General features: G+C 41.1%; 1 protein-coding gene across 14 annotated transcripts in view; it reads right to left on the reverse strand.

The window, feature by feature from the left end:
- The window catches only part of Fam172a (family with sequence similarity 172 member A), a 483,175-nt gene that overhangs the window by 63,988 nt on the left and 397,274 nt on the right, over positions 1 to 21,913 (reverse strand). Inside the window, exon 10 of one of the 14 annotated variants that reach the window (XM_052743689.1) lies at positions 1,469 to 1,756. The exons of the other annotated variants lie outside the window; for them this stretch is intronic. Coding sequence (XP_052599649.1) covers positions 1,752 to 1,756 — 5 coding nt within the window. The 3' untranslated portion in view covers positions 1,469 to 1,751. Of the gene's footprint in view, positions 1 to 1,468; positions 1,757 to 21,913 lie in introns of those variants that run through there. 14 annotated transcript variants of the gene reach the window in all.

Here is a 21,913-nt window from a genome sequence, read left to right on the forward strand (position 1 = left end):
TGAGATATTTGTGTTCTTTATTCTTGAGCCTAGATATATCACCGTTAAACAGTTTCTTTCGTAAATATTGTCAATTGCACTGACCATATATATCCAGTCAGGTTTATTGGAATGTTTATACACACACACACACACACACACACACACACACACACACACACACACACGGAAACTACCTTGTACAAATTTAAAGGACAGTTTTACAGTTAAAATAACCCAATAACAGAAGATTTTATATACATCTATTTTCTGTACTGCCTTACTGTGAGTCCTTAGTCTTTGTGCAACCTTAACATTTTCTCTATTTCAAGTGTAGTGGACATTTGTGACTTTTTTCTTCTGCACAGCACCTGATTAACTTCCAATGCTAAAGGAATACCACAGCCTATGAATGGTATTGGCAAACAGTTAAGAATTTTTACCTTTGAAAGTTGGTCAGTAATTTACAAGGGAAGGAGCAAGAAATTCAGGTGGGTTAGTGTGTTTCTTTTACATATCCTGGATAAAATGTCCCATTCCATTGTTCTACAGCCATCTTCAAGCATGTAAGTGAAGGACAGCATCAGCAGGAGAACCAGACAGCTTCAACGGAGAGACAAAGAATGGAGAAGGCACAGATCATGTCCTTAGAGAACTACTAGTCACACCCTAAGCTTTCGAGTGCCAGTTACTCTCGGCATCATCACTGTCAAATGTCTGTCAAGACACTTCTAATACGTGGGATCCTTTATTTGTTTAGGAATTTATTTAATGGATTTTATCCTGGCTCATGCTTATTCTCATTTCTTCTGTCTAAAATGTCCATCCTTTAAGCCTTTGCCACGACTTCTGCTGTATCCTTTCCTAGTGAGTACCTGCACATAGTAGGCGTGTACCAAGCACTTGTTGACTGGCTGGTAAAATATGAAATAGCTGGGGCTCAATGAACACTGAACCTCATTAAAATTAGTAACAGAAATTTCCTGAGGTAAGTGCTTAACCTCAAATGTTTTATTTTATATAGAAAGTAATAGATTATCATAAAAACAAAAATTCAAATGTCTTTATATGCTTTAAAAATGTAGGTGCCAGGTTCCAAATATTAAAAATGATGAGATAAGGCAAGTTCTGGCTCTAATCTGCTGAGAGGTCTCTAAGAATACATTTGGTTAAAATCAAATTCAATGCTACTTTCTGGGTTTTGTACTAATAGGATTCTCATTAAAAAGAACTACTTCTATCTCACAGAAATAATTTTAAGGATTCATGTACTATTCAGATTTATTTATTGTTATTTTTTATTTAAAAGTAGTGAAAGGAAAAAATAGGGCACTGTTTTATTATTTTGATTTTTTAATACCTTATAACATTTAAATACATTTAAGAGAAACAAACACAAACAAAACACTACATATCTTTCTTTTGTTCCTTGAAACAAATGGCAAATCAATATTACAACAAAATGTGCAGAGTTTTTTAATTTGGAAAGAATGTAGCTTTCTCCCTACACTCTCACACACATGGTAAGAACCTAATTCTGAGACCTCCTGTGCATTAACAACAGGTTCCCAAGGAGGTCTACGCTTGTTGGATAAGGCTTCTTCAGGGCCATCCATGTCTTTAAGTTTTTCATGCTGTCATCTCTATTCACCACAGGTTAGGTACCTTACACACAGCATGTCTCAGGGTGAACTGGAGCTATGGTAGAAGAGCCTCTGTAATGAATGTGGTTACCACATGTCTGGGAGAACACTGAGAGTTGTGAACTCTCCTCACTCTGCAGATAGGAGACAAGATGAACAGAACATCAGTACCACTGAGGGGGCAGCCTGTTTCAGAGCGCAGTCAGCAGCGACAAACTCCCAACCATTTTATATCCTTCTTAAGTGTTTTAGATGTTTACTCTGTGAGAGGCAGTACAGGAATGAGGAACCTGGGATACAGTTTACTTGACAAGATCAGCATAACAGCCTGCTTGGCAGATGATGATGAGGTTCCATCAGCACTCTTGACTTTATGGAAGATAAGTCACAATTGAGTTTTCCTTGGCATACATGTCCTACAGTTCGCCAGCACACAGAAAATATCTTAAAATAGCTAGGATGATTATGTTTCAATATAGAGATGTCTGAAAAAACCTGTACCTGTTGTGAGTGTTGCAACACTGGGGGAAAGGTATCCTGACTGCTTGGGGGAGTCAGGCAATACCTTGAGCTGCTAGGAGAGATCTGGTGGCTGGAACTGCAATGGGAAAGGTATCCTGACTGTTCAGGAGTCAGGCTATACCTGGAGTTGGGGTGCAGTGGGGGATTGTCTCCCCACAGGATAGAGCAATCCTGCTCCTCTCCTGGAGAGCTGCTCCAGATGAGCTTTGCTCAGCCCCCACTTAAGGGAGCTTCCCAGTAGAGCTTGGCTTCTTTTCCAGGCGGAGATGTTGCTTCTTCTGCTTCACTCTGCTAAAGGGGAAACCCCTGCAGAAATGTAGCCATCTCCTCCTCCTTTCTGCTCCACCTTGCTCACTCCCCTAACGGACATCTCAGCAAGGTTCTTCCATTCAGCTCTGCCTTGCTCAGCGCCCCACCCGACCCCTGCAAAGGGAACATCTCTGCAAGGTTTTTTCTGCTGAGGCCACTAAGGGACATCTCAGCAAGGTTCTTCTTTTCTGCCCTGGCGAATGAAGATCTTCACACCCAAGACTCTTTCGAGAAAGAGATTTATTTGGGAAGGAGGAATCTAGGAAAGTTGCTTACTCTACCAGGGTGGGAAAGAATAGCCCACAACTGAACAGACAGGGTGGTTTATATAGGATTTCTCAAGGGTGGAATTTCTCCACGGAGAAGATTTTCTGTTAAGGGATTGGTTAGTTTTTCCTGCTCAGGGAATGGTTAGTTTTGTTGGTTAGGGGCAGAGATGGCCCTGATTTCAGAGCCAAACTGTGTGTGTTTCTTTCACTGGCCTTTCTTAGCTTTTTGGCTCTAATTCTTCTTTTTTTTTTATTTAATTTTTTTTTATTTTGCAATACAATTCAGTTCTACATATCAGCCACGGATTCCCTTGTTCTCCCCCCTCCCGCCCCCCTCACCTTCCCCCCAGCCCACTCCCATTCCCACCTCGTCCAGGGCAAAGCCTTCCCCTGGTAGACTCAGTCCAGGCAGGTCCAGTCCCCTCCTCCCAGGCCGAGCCAAGCAATCCTGCATAGGCCCCAGGTTTCAAACAGCCAACTCATGCACTGAGCACAGGACCCGGTCCCACTGCCTGGATGCCTCCCAAACAGATCAAGCCAATCAACTGTCTCACCCATTCACAGGGCCTGATCCAGTTGGTGACCCCTCAGCCATTGGTTCATAGTTCATGTGTTTCCATTCGTTTGGCTATTTGTCCCTGTGCTTTATCCAACCTTGGTCTCAACAATTCTCAATCATATAAACCCTCCTCATTCTCGCTAATTGGACTTCTTAGGCCAGGGCACATTTCTTTCACTGGCTCTGATTCTAGGGACAAAGTGTGTTTCATTGCCACTGGCTGGTTTCAGAGTCAGGGCATGCTTCTTTGGTTCTGGGTTCAGGGATAAAGTGTTTTTTTCCCTCTGGCTCGGGTCCCAGATCTAGGCTATGTTTCTTTCACTGGTTCTGGGCTCCAGGGTCAGGGCGGGTTTCTTCAGCTAGCCCCCTTTAACACCTGTGATTTAAATACAATGTTGTTTGAGGAGCAGAAATCATGGGACAACCTTAAAAGCTCTGTCCGTTTTGGTCTAAATTCCTACTAAAAACACCAGTAACCAAATTTGCTTTCATGTGCACTGTTTTAAAGTAATGCTTCCTATTTTATGTATTTTAATCAAGTAAGCAGCTATTACCTACACTGGACAGGACTCTTGTGTCTCAGGATTTTAAGTTGAGCTTTTATTATTTCTACTGCAGCAGCAATTGTACTCAGCCTTCCTAGGATCGTAGTTAAAGCTTGAAAGGGACTCAATTAAGGTCTCACTGGAGGTCACAGTTTTATGTGTTCACTGTCTACCAAATATTTCATAACGGCATCGAAGAGTCGAGTTTAAGATACATAAATTACATATTTTTAAGATTCTTCCATCATATAGTGAATTATGGTAAATATCAGGGTACTCTAACCCTGAATCCTATAATTCAGTCATATTCCAATATGATACTTGACGCCTTTACTGATCATTGCTACAAAATACTAACAATGTAAAGAATGCTAACTATTTTATAGTGCTTTGGCAAAACTTGTGGCCCATAGTGTTAGTTTCTATTTCTGGAATAAAACATAATCCGTGTGATTTTACTTTCCTTTTTCCTTCTAGAAACATTGACTCTGAAGAGCTGAGGTTAAGTGGTTAGCAAAAGAGATGAGCTCACTGACTTCAAGGAATTCATGGTCTTCCGGAGGACTGAGACACCAAACAGAGAATTTAACAGATACCAGCTTATTTCTAAGTTAATGTCATGTGATGCCTTCCAGACAAGCTTGCCTGCTTGTGCTCTTAAGCAAGGCCAATCTTGCCAGCCTTCATTGCATTTTCTGTCTTGATTGTAAGGAAACTCAAAGATAAATGTTATGATGTTAATGTGGTTGTTTTATTATACACTAATGGCCAATTACTTTCATCTTGAACTAGTTTCTAATTTAATAAAAATGGCTGTTTTAGCTATGATGTCATCTGTCTCTCTTATTTCTTAAAGCCTACCCAAAGGAAAGGCCATAGAGAGAGGACTCAGGTATAGCCATTCTGCCGAAAGGACTTCTTAAAGATGTATTTACAATTGCATTTTAAAACTTGAATTGTTCTAGATAACTTGAATTGTTCTAGATACTCATTTTTGTATAAAGCAATATAAATTTTTATACAGGTTCTCATCTGGAGTTAACTTTAAAGCCTGTGATGATGTCTAAAAACAAGGATTTCAATTACTGTTAGCTCCACAACAGAAACAAGAGCTGATTAACATTTCATAGAAATACCACAGAACATGCTATGTTAAAAAAATCAAAATTTCATCATCTTTTAAATTCTACAGTACTTTAATGGTGCTTCTAATAGTGCCTAACACTTGGAAGGATTCCACTGTTTGGCTCCTACAAAGTGGTTTTTTTGACAGCAAATGTGTAGGAACCAGGATCTATACTGAAACTTGAATCTGAGCCATTTAGACATGATGATGTTGCCTGAACGTGAAGTGGTTTCTATTGGCAATACCATAATATCTTCTCACTGAAGCAAGAAGCTGAGTTTGGGGGATGTTTAGCTACCGAAGAAGCAGACATTATCTAAGTCTTGATCAGATGGAAAAAAAATTGAAAAATACTTGCTGGCATTTATTCATTAGAAAATGAAAAAACTAAGATGCCAAACAAAGTTAACAGCTCCAAGGAGAAGCTGGAACTTGTGTTCTGAAGGCTTCATCATCACTCTCCTGTTCATTGATGCCAATAAATGTGTATTGAGTTCTTGAGTTCTCACCATGTGCAAAACACAACAACAAGGGTTTTAGTTGTAATGGTCCAGAAAGACTCAGGTTCTGAGCATATGAGTTTAGCCCTTTTCTCCAAATATAAGTGACCCCTACTTGTTAACCTAATTTCTTGTTTCTTTGATACTAAAAACTTCTTACTCTTCTTTCCAAACCACCTCAAGTTCCCTCTTACCTGGCTATCATTCCACATAAATAGCAGAGGGTTTGAAGATAGCAGATTTTCAATGCATGAACCGAAGAAGAGAACACAATGTGCTTACTTCTAAAGGTAGATAGGAAAGAGGTCATGTCCTTCTGTCAGATATCTTTATTTTATTTTTTTTTTTTTTGGTTTTTCGAGACAGGGTTTCTCTGTGTAGCTTTGTGCCTCTCCTGGAACTCACTTGGTAGCCCAGGCTGGCCTCGAACTCACAGAGATCCGCCTGGCTCTGCCTCCCGAGTGCTGGGATTAAAGGCGTGCGCCACCACCGCCCGGCCAGATATCTTTATTTTAAACTCAACACAGTTTGTTTGAGTTTAAACAGTTTAAACTCAAACCAGATATGTAAAATGGTTTATTAATCCACAATATGCAAATATAATTTAGCATTCACCATGCTTTCAAAAAGTTTAATTACTTTATTTGTAATTATGTGTACTTATGTGTTGTGGTAGTTTGAATGTGATATGGCCCCCATAGGCTCATACATTTGAATAGTCCCTAAATGGTGAAATAGTTTTGGGAAGGATTAGAAGATGTAGCCTTGTTGGAAGAAGTGTGTCCCTGGGGGTAGGCGTTGATGTTTCAAAAGCCCATTCTCAGCCCAATCTCTCTTTCTCTTTGCCTCTAATTGGCAGATCAGGAGGTAAGTTCTTCGCTACTGCTCCAGCGCCATGCCTGCTGCCTGCTGCCATGCTCCCCACCATGATGATCATGGACTCTCACCCTCTGAAACTCTGAAACTGTAAGTGAGCCCCCAATTAGAGGCTTTCTTTTATAAGTTTTTTTTTTTTTTTTTTGTGTGTGTGTGTGTAGGGACACAAATGCCATGGCACATATGTGGAGGTCAGAAGACAACTCTTTGGAGTCTATTCTCTCTTGCCAGAGTGAGATCCGAGGATTAAAATCAGGTCATCAGGCCTGCGCATAAACATCTCTAACCACTGAGAAAAGTCACAGATACTCAATATTCTTTATATGGAATTTTCACAATATGTGTTATCATTACATTCATTTTAGACATGGTATAATCAAGTTTACAGGAATTAGGTAACTCAGTTAGATAGTGACCTATGGAGGCAGGAATATATCCTAGTTAGCTTGACTGCAACCCACTGCAAGGTAGCATATGTTAAAGTCCAGATGAATGGCAGACATCACATGTTCTCTAACTTTGGATGATGTGATCAGTAAAAACAAGCAGCGGAGACACCTCTATGCAGAAAGTGAACCTGATGTGGGTCTTAGAAAGAAAGTAGGAGCCAGAGGGAGAGGGGTCACAGACACCACAGCAAAACCCACAGAATCATCTAACCGGGGCTCATAGGGGCTCACAGAGACTGAACCAGCCAGGTTCATTCATGGGACTGACCTAGGCCCTCTACATACATGTTACAGTTGTGTAGCTTAGTCCTCTTGTGCGACTCCAAACAGTGGGAGCAGGGGCTGTCTCTGACTCTTTCACTGTCTTTTGAGACCCTATTCCTCATACTGGATCACTTCATCCAGCTTTAATACACGGGGAGGTGGTTAACCTCACTGCAACTTGATATGCCATGTTTTGTGGATATCCACGGGAGACCTGCCCTTTACTGAACAGAAATGGAGGAGGCATGGACTGGGGGGTGGGAACAGGGTAGGTGGAGGTGGGGGACTGAGAAGAGAGGAGGGAGGGGAAATGGCTGCTGGGACATGAAATAAACGAATAAGTACATAAAATAAAACAAGAAGAAAGTGGAAATAGTTGAGTTCCAGGAAGCAGTAACGTAAGTGAAAGAGGACGGAGGGCAATGCTCGTGACTGGCTTTGGCAGAGCGCGCTCATGCACAGAAGCAGACCCTGTTAGGAACGAGACACAAAGGACACAAAATTTGGGTTTCAATTCTCTAGGCAGAAGAGGGAAAATAAATTATTTTTCATACAGAGAAAGATAAAAAAGCTATTCTCCAGAGAGATATGTAGGATATAACAGCAAACAGGAGATTGCAGACAGGAGCCCAGAGAGAAGGTGGAGAAGGTAGGGTCAAGGTAGTGGCCCTGAGAATAAACAAGAAATTACAAATCAAACAGATGACTGGCATGCTGGAAAGGGGTTAGTCAGACTGTCTTGTGTGACACACTGATACTATCATTAACAGCAATAGTAATATTTTAATAAAATAGAAACAATTCCTATAAACAATGACTTAGTACATGATAGGACACTGATAATGAACCTGACATCAGCCACAACAGACAGCAGAATGATGGGTAGGACAAAGGCTGTTCCTGTTCTCACAGGCTTAAGAGTTTATGAGAAAAGAAAGTAGCTGTAATAACATGGATGAGTTTGCTAGGAATACAGAGATAAATATGCTTAGGATGGAGCTACAGAGCTATGGGGACATAAATTAGGAGCATACACAGCGTAGAGTTTGGGACTTCTCTGAGAAAATCACAGTTAAATAGTTGGGAACCCTGAACCAAGAATGACATGCTGAGAGTGTCAGTCACAACACCTTCTCAACAGCAGCTCTTTCTTAGGAAGCTACATTGCTACCAGACCTATTTCAGGACAATAAGGGGTCAACCCCACTCATGGTTGAATGTACCAGGGACAGGGACTGAGCTGATACAGCCAATCCACTGACCTGTCACATGTGGTCTTGAGAAAATGAATGAAAAGAAACTATTTTCTTAAGAATTTGAATTAGAAGAAACCAAGAAAATGCCATGTGTTCCGTGAGCAGAAGAACTCTTTTTTGTAGAGCACTGTTAATTTCTGAAGACTTTCCAATCCTAAAACGATGACTATGCTCATGACGACTCAGGCTCACTGCACATTAGAACAACACTGGCAAGTCTAAATGGCTTCAGTTGCAATTTAATGTAGAATCCAGTTTCTAGCATTTTCTGTAAGAGTTCTTTAGGAGATAAATTACACATTCAAAGTGAGAGCTGAGAGTTGAGCTAGCTGTGTGAGTTTCTATTCTTTTTAGGGAAAAAGGCTCAATTAAAACAGGTCATCCCATATTGGAGAAAAGTAAACTAAAAAGGAGAGCCTGTATTGAGTTCAGCTACCAGGGTAAATAAATTACTACATACAGAAACAAATCTGTTCACTACTTTTAAATGTCTTTAATTGTCATAATTATAGCAAGCTTATCTCAACACAGATGTATGGGATACATTCTTAGGAAAATTGCCACAACTGTTGATACTTACACTCAAATGTTATATTTGTATGTTGTACACCAGACACATACAGACGAAATATATTTAAATACACCTACACACCTAACTAAACGTCTTCAGTAAGACACCAATTACACCAACAAACAGAGTAAATGGAATGATGTGACCTCTTTACATTTCTTTGCATGTGTGAACAGCACTGAGATGATGCTTCCCATTGTCACAATGCTGCTTCCTTCCGAAGTCCTCTGTGTGTGCGTGTGTGTGTGTGTGTGTGTGTGTGTGTGTGTGTGTGTGTGTGCGTGCATCTGTGTCCATGTGTGTCCTTGACAGTGGAGGTCAGAAGTCAACCTCAGGTATTGTTCTGCAGAAGAAATCTACTTAATTTTGGGAAAAGGGTCTTTTATTGGTATCTGAGGTTTATTGACGAGGCTAGGCTAGCTGGCCAGTGAACCCCAGGATTTTACCTGTCTTTACCTACTCAGTGCTGGGATCACAAACAAATGCCATCATGAGCACCCCCAAGATGAGATTAAAAGCACACACCACCAGGCTTTGCTTTTGATATGGATACCGGGTCAAACTGAGGTACCCATGCCCATGTGGCAGACACTTACGTGAGTGAACCATCTTCACAACCTGGTAACTTCCATTTCATGTTTTACCATGCTATTCTGTGCCGTTCCTACAACAGTCCTGGAGAAGGTAATGTACAAAGACACATTTATTCCTCCTAGTTCTGGATGCTGGGAAGTCCAAGGTCCAGCTGTCTTTAGGTTCAGGTTTGTACATTTACAAAAACGATGAATGCTGCATCTTCAAAAGGGATGCCGTAAGAGGAAGAGGATGTACTTCTACCCAGGCCTTTCATAAAGCAGCTAATCTTATTTACCAGGGCCTTACTCTCAAGAGTCAATCACCTGCCCGATGCCTTACTTTTTAATACAGCCCCTGGCAACACCTGACTTTGGAGGGGAAACCTTTAAGCCACCCTCTACTTTTCTGTCAGCCAATTGATTATATTTTTCCATAATGCCTTTCTCCAATCCCTTTCCTCCTAGAAACAAAAACTGCAGTCAGTCACCAGGCAAGACTTCCAGTGGAGGGATTGGGACACCAACCCAGCCACATAACCGTCGACCTACAGTCTGTCCTGCCTATGGGATGTGCTGGGGTAAGGGTGGCAAAGAAATTGTGGGAGTGGCCAACCAATAACTGGTTCAGACTGAGACCCATGCTACAAGAGTAAGCCCACTCCTCACACTACCTGGAGCACCAGGAACTAAAGGCTGGATGGCCTAGAGACCTAGGATAGAACCAAAGATGACTGGAGAAAGAAATGTTAACATAATATGCCTAATGATATTCTGCTATCCTCATAGATAGGTGCCTAGCCCAACTGACATCAGAGAGGCTTCATCCAGCAACAGACAGAAACAGAGACCCACAGCCAAACATTTGGCAGAGCTTGGGAAATCCTGCTGAAGAGAGGGAGGAAAAACGGTAGGAGCCAGAGAGGTCAAGAATATGTGACACCTTGCACAGCCTTGGTGCAGTGGGAAGGGGCTTGGACCGACCTAGGCTCAGTGTGCTGGGCTCTGCTGACTCCCCATGGGAGAACTCGATTTGGGGGATGTGGGGATGCGGGGTGGCTTGGGAAAGAGGGCTTGGGGTGGGAGGAGGGAGGAGGGGGGATCTGTGGATGGTATGTGAAGCGAGTAGAAAATTTCTTAATAAAGAAAAATGAAAAAAAAAGAAAAACTTCTTTATCCTAAGATTAGCTGTCTTTCCCCTGCCCTCATATAAATCAAGTCATGTGGCCCAGGCCGGCCTGACTCTAACTCTTCCTGCCTCCATCTCACAAGTCTAGGGTACCAGCTAGCAGTACCGCGTCTGGTTTCCGGGGCTCCTTTCTCAGTAGACGCCTTCTCCAGGCCTTTCCTTTCCATTTGACTAAGCTGAGCTTAGTAATTATTTTAGGTTAAGGGGTATTGTGAAGGAAACTCTGGAGAGAAGAAGAAAAGAAGCTCCTTCAGCTGACTGGGGAAGGGTGAGTGGGCTGACCACATGCCCATCTCCCGCTTGCTCCACAGGAGCAAAGGAGGAGACCGAAGGATGGACTGCACAGGGAGACTCCCCAAAGTGCTTAGAAAAACAGAGTGGGTCTGTTCCCCTGCCATTTTGCAGCTGGGCTTCAGGAGGGGGAAGGGAGAGAAGCAAGCAGGTAGAGAACACCATTTCATATGCCAAAAGCAATTTTTCCTATTAATTACAAGTACTTGCTAGACAAAGACTGGATTGTTTCCAGTGGAATATCAAAAGTTGCAATTAGAAATTAATCTCTTAGGTCAAGTGAAGATACCTGTTTCTAGACTTTATTACTTTAATGGTTAAAAGGGTTTATTTTGTTTTTCTGGGGTGTAAGTAAAGGTAATATTTCATCATAATAAAAGCATTTGTTTAAAACCAGGTTGTGGTGGCACACACTTTTAATCCCAACACTCAGGAGGCAGAGGCAGACAGAGATCTGAGTTTGAGGCCAGCCTGGTCTACAGAGCAAGTTTCAGGACAGTAAGGACTACACAGAGAAACCCTTTTTCAGAAAACCAAAACCAAACAACAGCAAAACTCACTTAGGGGGCAGAGAGGTGGCTAAGAGCATGTGCTGTTTTTCCAGAGGCTATGGCAGCTCACAGTCACCTGCAATGCCAGTTCCAGGGGAACTGACCCTGCTACTGACCTCCTTGATACCAGGGATGCATGTGGATAGAAGCAAAACACTCATACATAGAAAATAAACTAAGTAAATCTAAAACTAAACAATCCTTTAATTTCATTATTATAAGAGGAAAACTTATTAAAGTAGTATTGTATCAAAGATGTGCTGAAGAACATTAACAAGGACTATAAAATAGACTCTCTTGGTTTCTAACATACTTTAAAAATAACATATTTCAAGGCCAGGAAGTGGTGGCGCACACCTTTAATCCCAGCACTCAGGAGGCAGAGCTACGTAGGCGAATCTCTGTGAGTTCGAGGCCAGCCTGGTCTACAGACAGAGTTCCAGAACAGGCTCTAAAGCTACATAGAGAAATCTCAAAAATCAAAAAAACCAAACCAAACCAAACCAAATAAAAACAAAAACATATTTCAAACTATGATAACAAATACACTAGGAAGAATCATATAAATAAATAAAGTTGTACAAGTAGACATATTAGCCAACCCTTAGTACAGATATTATAGAACCTTAAGAAAGGACCAGAAAGAATATAAAATGTATTAATATTTTAGAATCATGTGTACATATATAGGAAATCAATTCCATTTACCTATAATAACTAGAGAACTAATGTAATATATTAGAACAATCCAGGCCACTATTTACTCTCTCCAGTAGTGACTACAAAAATGAGTCCACATGAAGTGATTTCCACAGAAAACAAGCTGGTCACAGTAACAAATCTTGTGGCATATATGCTACCTAATTCCCATACAGTTCTCAGGTTGTTTCTCATTCCTAAACAGCATTTATATCTCTCTTGACTGATAAATATGTCACTAAGACAGGACCAAGGGTTCACAACACATGAGGACAACAATCAAGTTGGAAGAAACAAAGGACAATGTACAAGAAACAGAAGACAGACTGGAGACTGAACACGGACAGCACAAGGATAAAGCGAACAGTGTGAACATCCAGAAAAACCAAAGCACTTTAACTTTTAGAATGCAGTGCTCAGCTACTATAGAAGCATTTTTCATATTAGGGTTTATTTTACACAGAAAACTGCAAATAAATAATGATAAGCCTTCATGGCATGTCTGATAATCTCTGACAACAATTCACCGCTGTCACTGTGGCCACCGGAGGAACCTGCACGTCCTGAGCCTTGACCTATGAAGCCTTTTATCTGCATGTGTACTCTCCACAGGCATGCAATAAAGGCCAAACGATAATTTACACATGAATCAACTTTCTCTCCAGCACAGGCACCAGAGACATTTCTTTTCTCTGGACAGAGAGAAAGGCAGCCAGGCCCAAGCTTGTCTCACTAGGAATCATACACGTGAAACAGTGATTTGCTGGGAAATGGCAGGTCAGCCTAGGGAAGCTGTGGCAAACGCCTGATAAAAATGGCAGTCACAAAGGACTAGATGAATATTTAGAGTAAAAATAGGCCCGGCAGCAACAGTGAATCTTTATCCTACTTTGAACAGGTAGTGTCATACAAACTGAAACGGAGATACAATCCTGATAGGAGATCACACAAGATACCTAGGCAGGACCTTTAAAGACTCAGGCTTGCTTCTCACATATGCATCCTTTCATCCAGAACGTCTTAAGAATACAGTTATTTCACATGAATGGCATATGGAAGACATTGCCCACTTTGATGATGAGAAATCAGTCCTGACAATGTAAAATTAAACAGGTTTGTTCATAGGAAAGAGGGAACTCCTTTCACACTTGGAAAGGGAGAATGGATAAGCTACATTTATTTTTCCAAACTCAGAGCTCCTTGATATTTAGCTCAACATTTAAACATTTATCAAAATATAACAATCCATATACTCATAGTCATTCTAACAGAAAAAGAAAGAAGACAACACTGTCCTCGCTCATTTCACAAAGAAAGGAGATCTACTACTAACTTAATAGTAAGACGCCATTATACTGCAGCCTTCCAGACAGTGACAGGGAACCAAGTCAGTAGAATTAACACGCCCGTTCGTTATTGCTCCACAGCCACACGCAGGCCACACATCTCTACCTCATGACACATCCGTCTTCTTACGCACCAAGCGGTCCCTGACTGACTTCACATTTCTTCAAAACTGTTGAGGGACTTTTGCTGTAAAGCTCCAGCTTTGGTGGAGAAACTAGACATAGAGATTGTTGGTAAGTACTATTGTGTATATGGACTCCCATCGCACACCAACGGACCACAATCTTCAAAATAAATTTTATTCATGAGTTGTAAATAGAAGAAATGTATAATTTGTGATTCATAAAAGGAAATTGTGAATTTTTATTCACTTGGAGTCCAGAGCAGAATCTGTAAATTCCAGATCACAATTCAGACTAAAGAAATGCGAAAATGACTAAGAGTTACAGGATTTAAGTCTTAGAAGTTACGGTGATGAGGTGTGTACATCAGAATTCTGCCATAAAGAGGTTTTTACATGCCCAATTATTTCTGTATATTTTTCATACTATGAGTTTTCTCTTTAATCCTTTCAACTGCTCCTCTCATACATCTTTCCCTTTTTTAACACCTCCTCTTCAAACTGAAACTTCTTATGCCTCAGGCCTCTTCTCTACCACCTCCTTATTTATTTAGCCATTGTTTGGTTTAGTACTTTTAGAGGTCAGAATTAGTATTTTTCTTCAGCTGTAAGGTCCTAATCACAGGACTCCTACCCGCCACCCGGCACATCCATGACACATGGCATTGCCCAGAATCCTGTTAGCCATTCAGACTATCTTTGCTAGGTGGCCGCTGTTGTTCTTAAGAATTCCTTTTTGAAGGTCAAGACATTATGTAGCTCAGAATATTTGTTATTATATTATTGAGCAAACTTGTAGGTGAATTTATATCATAGTTTTTATAGCTTTCATGGCGACTCTTCTTACTATTGGAGAAAAGAGTGTGAGAGCCACTCAGTGACCTCAGAGGGAACAGTCTGACCGGCCACAGAGGGGTAAGAACACCTATGATGTCATATTCACTTTAGCAACTGTGACACACAGTATCAATCTCTAAATTTCTTCTTGTGCTTATGTTTCTTTTTCTATTGTTAAGGAACCACTAATTCTAAAGGCAACGTAAACACACTGTGTTGTGGCCAAGAAGCTGCACAGAGGGGTTAAAGTGCTGCCCTCAGAAGCCTGCTGACCCAAGTCTGATGCCCTGAACCCATGACCAAGAGCTGTCCTCTGGCCTCCATGTATGCCCCCTCCAAGTATTGCCAAATTAAGAGTGTGTTGACTTAATACCACTTTATATATGACTTATATCAGCAAAATGGGTTCTATTGTTCACAAGTGTAAGGACACCACGAGAACCAGGGCAGGGGCTTTTGGAAAGCTTCATGGAGACAAAGAATTAAACAGGCAGACAGAAGGAAATGCAAATGTGTCCATTCAGGCCAATGAGTCTAGGATTATATTTCATCATTTTTGTTTTTAGTAATGGGGAGGGACAATAGCAAGAACACACAAACCTAGAGCCCCCCAACACATTTCCTCCCATGTTTGATTACCTCTTCCAGCACACTCCTTAAGAGCAGATACTTAGCAAACCCTTTGCTCACTCATTCACATTCCTTGTTGACCATGAGAGCAAGAACAGAGAAGGGATAGCTTTACTAGAGTCAACACACAATGCAGACATTGCATGATTTCCATCAGGTCTGTTGGCTGCCACAGGGGGAAGTGGACTGGCCTATTGTTTGATGCTCATAAACACAGGCTTATAATTACACCCAAGTCTGAGATCCTTAAATGTTTTCATAATAATTTTTTTGAAGTACCTTCTATACTACCTAAATTAAGTGGAAGGGACTATACGTTTTTTAAAATTTTTTTATTTTTATTTTGCAATACAATTCAGTTCTACATATCAGCCACGGATTCCCTTGTTCTCCCCCCTCCCGCCCCCCCTCCCCTTCCCCCTCAGCCCACCCCCCATTCCCACCTCCTCCAGGGCAAAGCCTCCCCCGAGGACTGAGATCAACCTGGTAGACTCAGTCTAGGCAGGTCCAGTCCCCTCCTCCCAGGCCGATCCAAGCAATCCTGCATAGGCCCCAGGTTTCAAACAGCCAACTCATGCACTGAGCACAGGACCCGGTCCCACTGCCTGGATGCCTCCCAAACAGATCAAGCAAATCAACTGTCTCACCCATTCAGAGGGCCTGATCCAGTTGGTGACCCCTCAGCCACTGGTTCATAGTTCATGTGTTTCCATTCGTTTGGCTATTTGAGAAGGGACTATACTTTAAATGTCACTCCAACATACATTTTTGAAGTAACATGCCAAACTGACCCATTCTTAATTTTTTCCTAGTACAGCTATATTCCCACCACACACCACAGGAAGATGAAAGCAGGAGCCAAAGCAGGGGGCTCTGTTCTGTTGACTTGTGAACAAACGAGTAAAATGAAACACACACACACACACACACACACACACACACACACACACACACACGCACATACTTCCTCTGACAGAGGGAACAAATAAGCAAGGGTATTGTTTTCAGGCAACTGCAACACTAAAATGCCACACCACAGCCATGGAAGTGGAAGGATGCAATTAATATGTGGAAACAGGGTTCATACATGATGGGTCATGAATGAGGGGTACTTTTTAAATCACATGCGAATTGTGTGGACTAGAGAAAACCTTTCAAAGGGATGCTTCGTCATTTAAAAAGTGTCTTAGAGTTCAGTTTGTAAACCTAACAAGGTGCCCTCTGAGTGCTTCGCCTGAGTGTTTGTCTGGGCACCATGTGCACATCTGGTGCCTGCAGAGCCAGAGCAGTGCTGCGTCCCCTGGAACTGGAGTGATAGACAACTGTGAGCTGCCATGTGGGTGCTGGGAACCAAACCTGGGTCCTCTGTAAGAGCAACTAATGCTCTCTCGATCACGGAACCATCTCTCCAGATCTAGTTACAAATTCTTAATCTGTGTTATTAAAATTTAAGGACAATCAGGAGAACTGCAGCTCATGCTTGTTACCATGTAGGGGCCACTGTGAAGCTTTCTGCACTGCAGTGGCCAGGTGGTTGATCTGCATTCTTCAGTGAAGGTGGCAAAGGTCAGGTGTGGCCAGGTATGATGGACAGAACAGCCCATGGTAGTCTGTTCTAAGTCATGTGAGAAGTCTCATTTGCAAATAATGAGAAAACTTAAAAGCAATACATCGGTTACTTTTTCTTTCTTAACCACAAACATTTTTCTGACCTTTAGACAATATTCATTTTTATTATTTAAATTTTTATTTTTTGAGAATTTCAAACACATAGTACTATTTTTCCATGATTTTCACCCATACCTCTTTATCTCAGCTCCTCCTGTATGTCCTTCCTTACTTTCAAATTCAGGACTTCGTTGTTAACACACACAAACACTAACACACACAAATGCACACTAACATATACACACAGTGTTGCTATGTAGTCAGGAGTGATTTTCTTAGATAAAGTTTTAAGGAGCATCACTACATGCCAAACATTTCCTTGTGATTTTCCTCTCACAGTAGTTTTTCTCTTAGACATCCTTACCTCAGTAAATGACATCACCCAGGTGCTGAAGCCAAACACTGAGGACTCATTCCTCATCCTTCCCATCTGCTTGTTTCCCATGGATACAATTATTTTGGACACCTCTTTCCACTTTCAGTACTACCACCACTGTCTCCTGACTGGGTGACCTGGATTTAGAAGGTGCCCAGCTGCTTACACTCTTGCTCTGTATCATGCCACTCTCTAGTTCAAGACGGTTCCGAGGCATAGAACTGACTGGTCTGCAGGTCTCTTTTGCCAGACTGCCTCTCCTTGCTCTACATGCACCTGGGTCACCTGTGTCTTCTGGTCCTTGTACTAAGTAGCTCTTTCCAAGTCCACCTAGAGGGACTCTGTGGTTCTTCAAAGCTGAGTGATAAATCCAGTAGGGACTTCTGAAGGAAAATGAAATATACTCAGCATAACTCAGGCCACACAATACATGTGTCCATTCTGCATAGAAATGCCTGGCTTTTTTTTTCTGAGACAGGGAGGGTCTCACTATATAGATCTGGCTGTCCTAGAACTCACTATGTAGACTAGGTCAGCTTTGAACCCACAAATATCCACCTGCCTCTGCTTTACCAGTGCTGGGATTAAAGGTGTGCACCACTATGCCCAGCTGTTTTCTGTTAGTAAGACCAGAAAAATAAGACTCTCCACTCCAGATGACTATTTAAATGAATATCACACAAGAAAAATTTAAAGTACAATTTCATTCTTTGAATGCCTTATTCAGTTATGTCTAATGAATAACAGATTACCAAGATAACATTTCTTGTCCATTTTTGAATATGGAAAAATTATACATCTATGAAGAGATAGGCTTTCTCCAGTCAATCTTCTGTTCAGGTAAAATGCATTAGAGATTAGAGCACTGTGTCAATTCTGAAGAGTTCAAAATTACTTTCATTTATATTTGTGCTATTTAAAATAAACCTTTAATTTGTTTTCTTTACTTGAAGTTCTGTAAAAGTGCTTTATAAGAAGAAAGCAATGTTTTTACAATAGATTAGTTGGCTCCTCCTAGGAATACCCAGAATGCCACTGTCTCAGCTCTGCCGCTGCAATAATGCTATCACTGATTATACACTACAAAATAACAAACTTTTCCTCACCAGTATAGGAAGTGATATAAACCCTTAAAACAAGATATTTTGCATAATTTTATCTGACAGGGCACTACTAACTTCAAATTTTTCCAGAATCTTGAAACAAATCAGACTCATTACTGTTGAATTAATTGTTACTATATAATGATTGTAGGTAAGGGTTTGGTATCAGTTTTACAACTGACTAAAAGTGTAGAATATAAAGAAACAAAATAGAAAATCCAGCACCATATTTTTATTCTGAGACAGATTCTCACTATGTAGCTCTGGTTGGCCTGGAACTCATTTTGTAGACCAGGCTGGCCTAGACCTCACAGAGATCTACTTGCCTCTGCCTCCTGAGAGTATCACCCCCAGCTCAGTGTCATATTTTTGAGATGTGAAGTGAAGAATGAAGATAAAAACCCAAATGCAAAGAGTCCTGCTAGATGATAAGGTGTGCTGGTGCCTGGCTGGTTCTAGTGCAGAGGACAGAAGGCCGACGCCCGTCAGGAAGCCTGTTCTGTAACTGACAGGGTTCTCAGCTGCTGACCAGCAAGGGCAGGGCTGAGCATCCCAGAGGAAGCGGAGAGCATCACCAGACAGTATCACTTAGAAATGCAGGAGAGCGACTTATAGGAAACATTTTGGACATTTATAACTTGTTTCCAGAACTTAAAAGTTAACATCTCAAACAAAAACCCCTTTATACCATGAAAGAGATTCAGAAGCTAGGAGAGAAAAGATGTACTCTCCAGACTCTTTCTTTTGTTTCCTGAATCTTTAGAATGCTCAGCTGGTCAGTGAGTAGATGTGCATGTGGACTTTAACTTGAGGACAGGAGTTTCCTCCCATAGGTCCCAGCACAGCCTGGAAAAAAATACAATGAGAAGCTAGAATGATGTAGAAAATGAAGCTGGAGGTGATGTACACAGAGTAAGCTCATTTATCTAAATGGGACTGCTTAGGCCACTGAGGTAGTAGCGGGTCAGGAACAGTGGGTGAGTCCTGCTCAAACCCTGCCGATTTCCAGATTCCCTTCCACAGAGCCTGGCTCTCAGTCATGCTAAGGATTGTGCTGTGGGTTCCAATTCAATTATAAGCCAAGCTGACTTTGGAGATGGAATTGGCTCACTCCTTCTCTAAACCCAAGCATATTGCTAAAAGGAAGTTTGAGAGATTCTTCAGTCCCATATCAGAAGAGCCCTCTGGTGTGGGACAGAAGAAAACCAATAAAAAAGGACCATTGTCTTCTAGATTCTAATTCTCTCCATGCTTACTCTTGATTTCTCAGAATCCTTTCTTACATGCTATGTCCTCTTTAAATCCAAACCTTCCATTTTGATAACAAATAAGTTTTTCTAATAGCAATCTCAGAAGTCTCCAGAAGGAAGACGGGGCCCCAACAACAACTCTACCCAATCCAGAATGATGCCATGGTAATCATCATCATACGACACTTCTTACCAGAATTTCAGACAATCTTACCCATTACTCTAAGACTTGCTGCAGAACCTACAGTTAGTCTAACTGAGATTTAACTATCTGAGCTTTCTCACAGTACCCAACAGAGATAACATCACCCCCTAAACAGCAGGAACTAATTCTAAGAAAACGACGCCCCTTCTCCCTTAGGTTTCATAATTCTCAGGGTTATGGATGATGGTTATAGGGTCGGGGGTGGAAGGAAATATTAAACTCAGTATTCTAAAAAAAAAAAAAAAAAAAAAAAAAAAAAAAAATGAAAAGAAGAAATGGAATGGATAGGTATAAGGTATTATGGTAGATTATTATGTATACTAGTAAACAAATTTAGTAAAATAGCAGCCTTAAATAATTTGCACTGTAATTTGCACTGTTATGGATTCTTATATGTTGATACAAATGTAAACTATTTTTATATTCCTGTCTAAGATAATTTGTATATTGATACAAATACAGAACTATATTTGTTATAATGTACATATATTTCTACTCTTATTTGAAATACTTGTATATTGATACAAATGTAAATTTATATCTGTCATACTTTATGTAGGTTCTACTTCTGTTTAGGATATTCGGTATATTGATATGTATTTAAGATTATTGTCATATTGCATATCACACTACATACTCCTACCTCTGTTATAAATATCGATATATATTTAAGATTATTGTCATATTGCATATTGCACTATATACTCCTACCTCTGTTATAACATCTTGTGTATTGTCACAATTTTGAAGTCATCGTTCTTTACCATACACTTGCTTATAGACTGTTTACCTTGTTTACGTGAAGCCTTAGTCCTTAGGTTATTTCGGTAGATAAGACTTATAGATTTATAGTCACCTATGCTTGTCATCTCTATAGTTACGTTAGTTAGGTTATCCAGATTTACAGATACATAGGTCAGATGGACAGGTAATCTTCAAACACTTCATAGACCTAGAGAATATGGCATTTAAATAACTTAGAATTCTGTTGATGTGAGACATAATTGCTCCTGGCTGCACCAATTTGATCCCGAGAGAATGTTGGGCTTCTAAGACATTTCTATTTGGAAGTTTGTCTTCTTGGCACAAAATGGCCTACTGGGCAAAGAACTGCCCTTGCCTCGACGGCTGACAGTACTAATGCAATGCTATCCTTTCTGGACAAGCGGGACACAAGGAAAGCGACCACTGTACTCTGCCAAGACAGGGTAAGATGGTCTTTCAGAATTCCTGCTTCTGAAAATGGTCTGTCAGATACTTTAGGCCTGTAGCCAATTTGAATGCACCAACAATGCTGAGAAACATTAGGTGACTGTCCAGGCTGCCAGCTGTCTCCGTCTACTCTCGCAAGATTCCCGAAAGTTGCTTGCATCCATCTACCATTTCTCAGGTACCATTATATTCCTTCTCAGGTCTTTGATGGGATTGAAGACTAGCAGTTATAGTTACAACCTAGTAGATAGAACATATTAAGTATTAGATTCAGGTTCTTTAGGATAGGACACCTTTTGGAATGATCTTTGTAACATGCCATTTACCTATGCTCTATACTTCTCTGGATAATAGTATGTGTTTCTTGCTTGATATTGTTTGCATTGGTTGTAGTTCCATCTTATCTAGGTCATTATCCCTCATTATTCCTGGACTATATTTGATAACCATTCCTTTGTATATAGTCTTGTATTAGGTTAGAACTTTCTTATTTAGACAAAAAGGGGGAGATGTAGTGGGTAGCCATTCCAGCTTTGATCTGTAAGTTCCAACCCCCATTGAGACTTCGGCAACTGTCACGCCTACAAGGCGGGGCGAAAGGAGGCGCCTGGGGACCCGAGATCTGGATGGTGCTGTGGGATGGTCTGTATGTCAAATGTGTTGCTGATTGGTCAGTAAATAAATCACTGATTGGTCCATGGCCAGGCAGGAAGTATAGGCGGGACAAGGAGGAGAATAGAGCTGGGAAGTGGAAGGCTGAGAGGGGAGACACTGCCAGCCGCCATCAGGACAAGGAAGATGTAAAGTACCGGTAAGCCACAAGCCACGTGGCAAGGTATAGATTAATAGAAATGGATTAATTTAAGCTGTAAGAACAGTTAGCAAGAAGCCTGCCACGGCCATACAGTTTGTAACCAATATAAGTCTCTGTGTTTACTTGATCGGGTTTGAGCGGCTTGGGACTGGCGGGTGAGAGAGATTTGCCCTGACTGTG

The sequence above is a fragment of the Peromyscus californicus genome, unplaced genomic scaffold, assembly GCF_007827085.1.
Source record: "Peromyscus californicus insignis strain IS unplaced genomic scaffold, ASM782708v3 Scaffold_18__1_contigs__length_77618521, whole genome shotgun sequence".
Classification (NCBI taxonomy): Eukaryota; Metazoa; Chordata; class Mammalia; order Rodentia; family Cricetidae; genus Peromyscus; species Peromyscus californicus.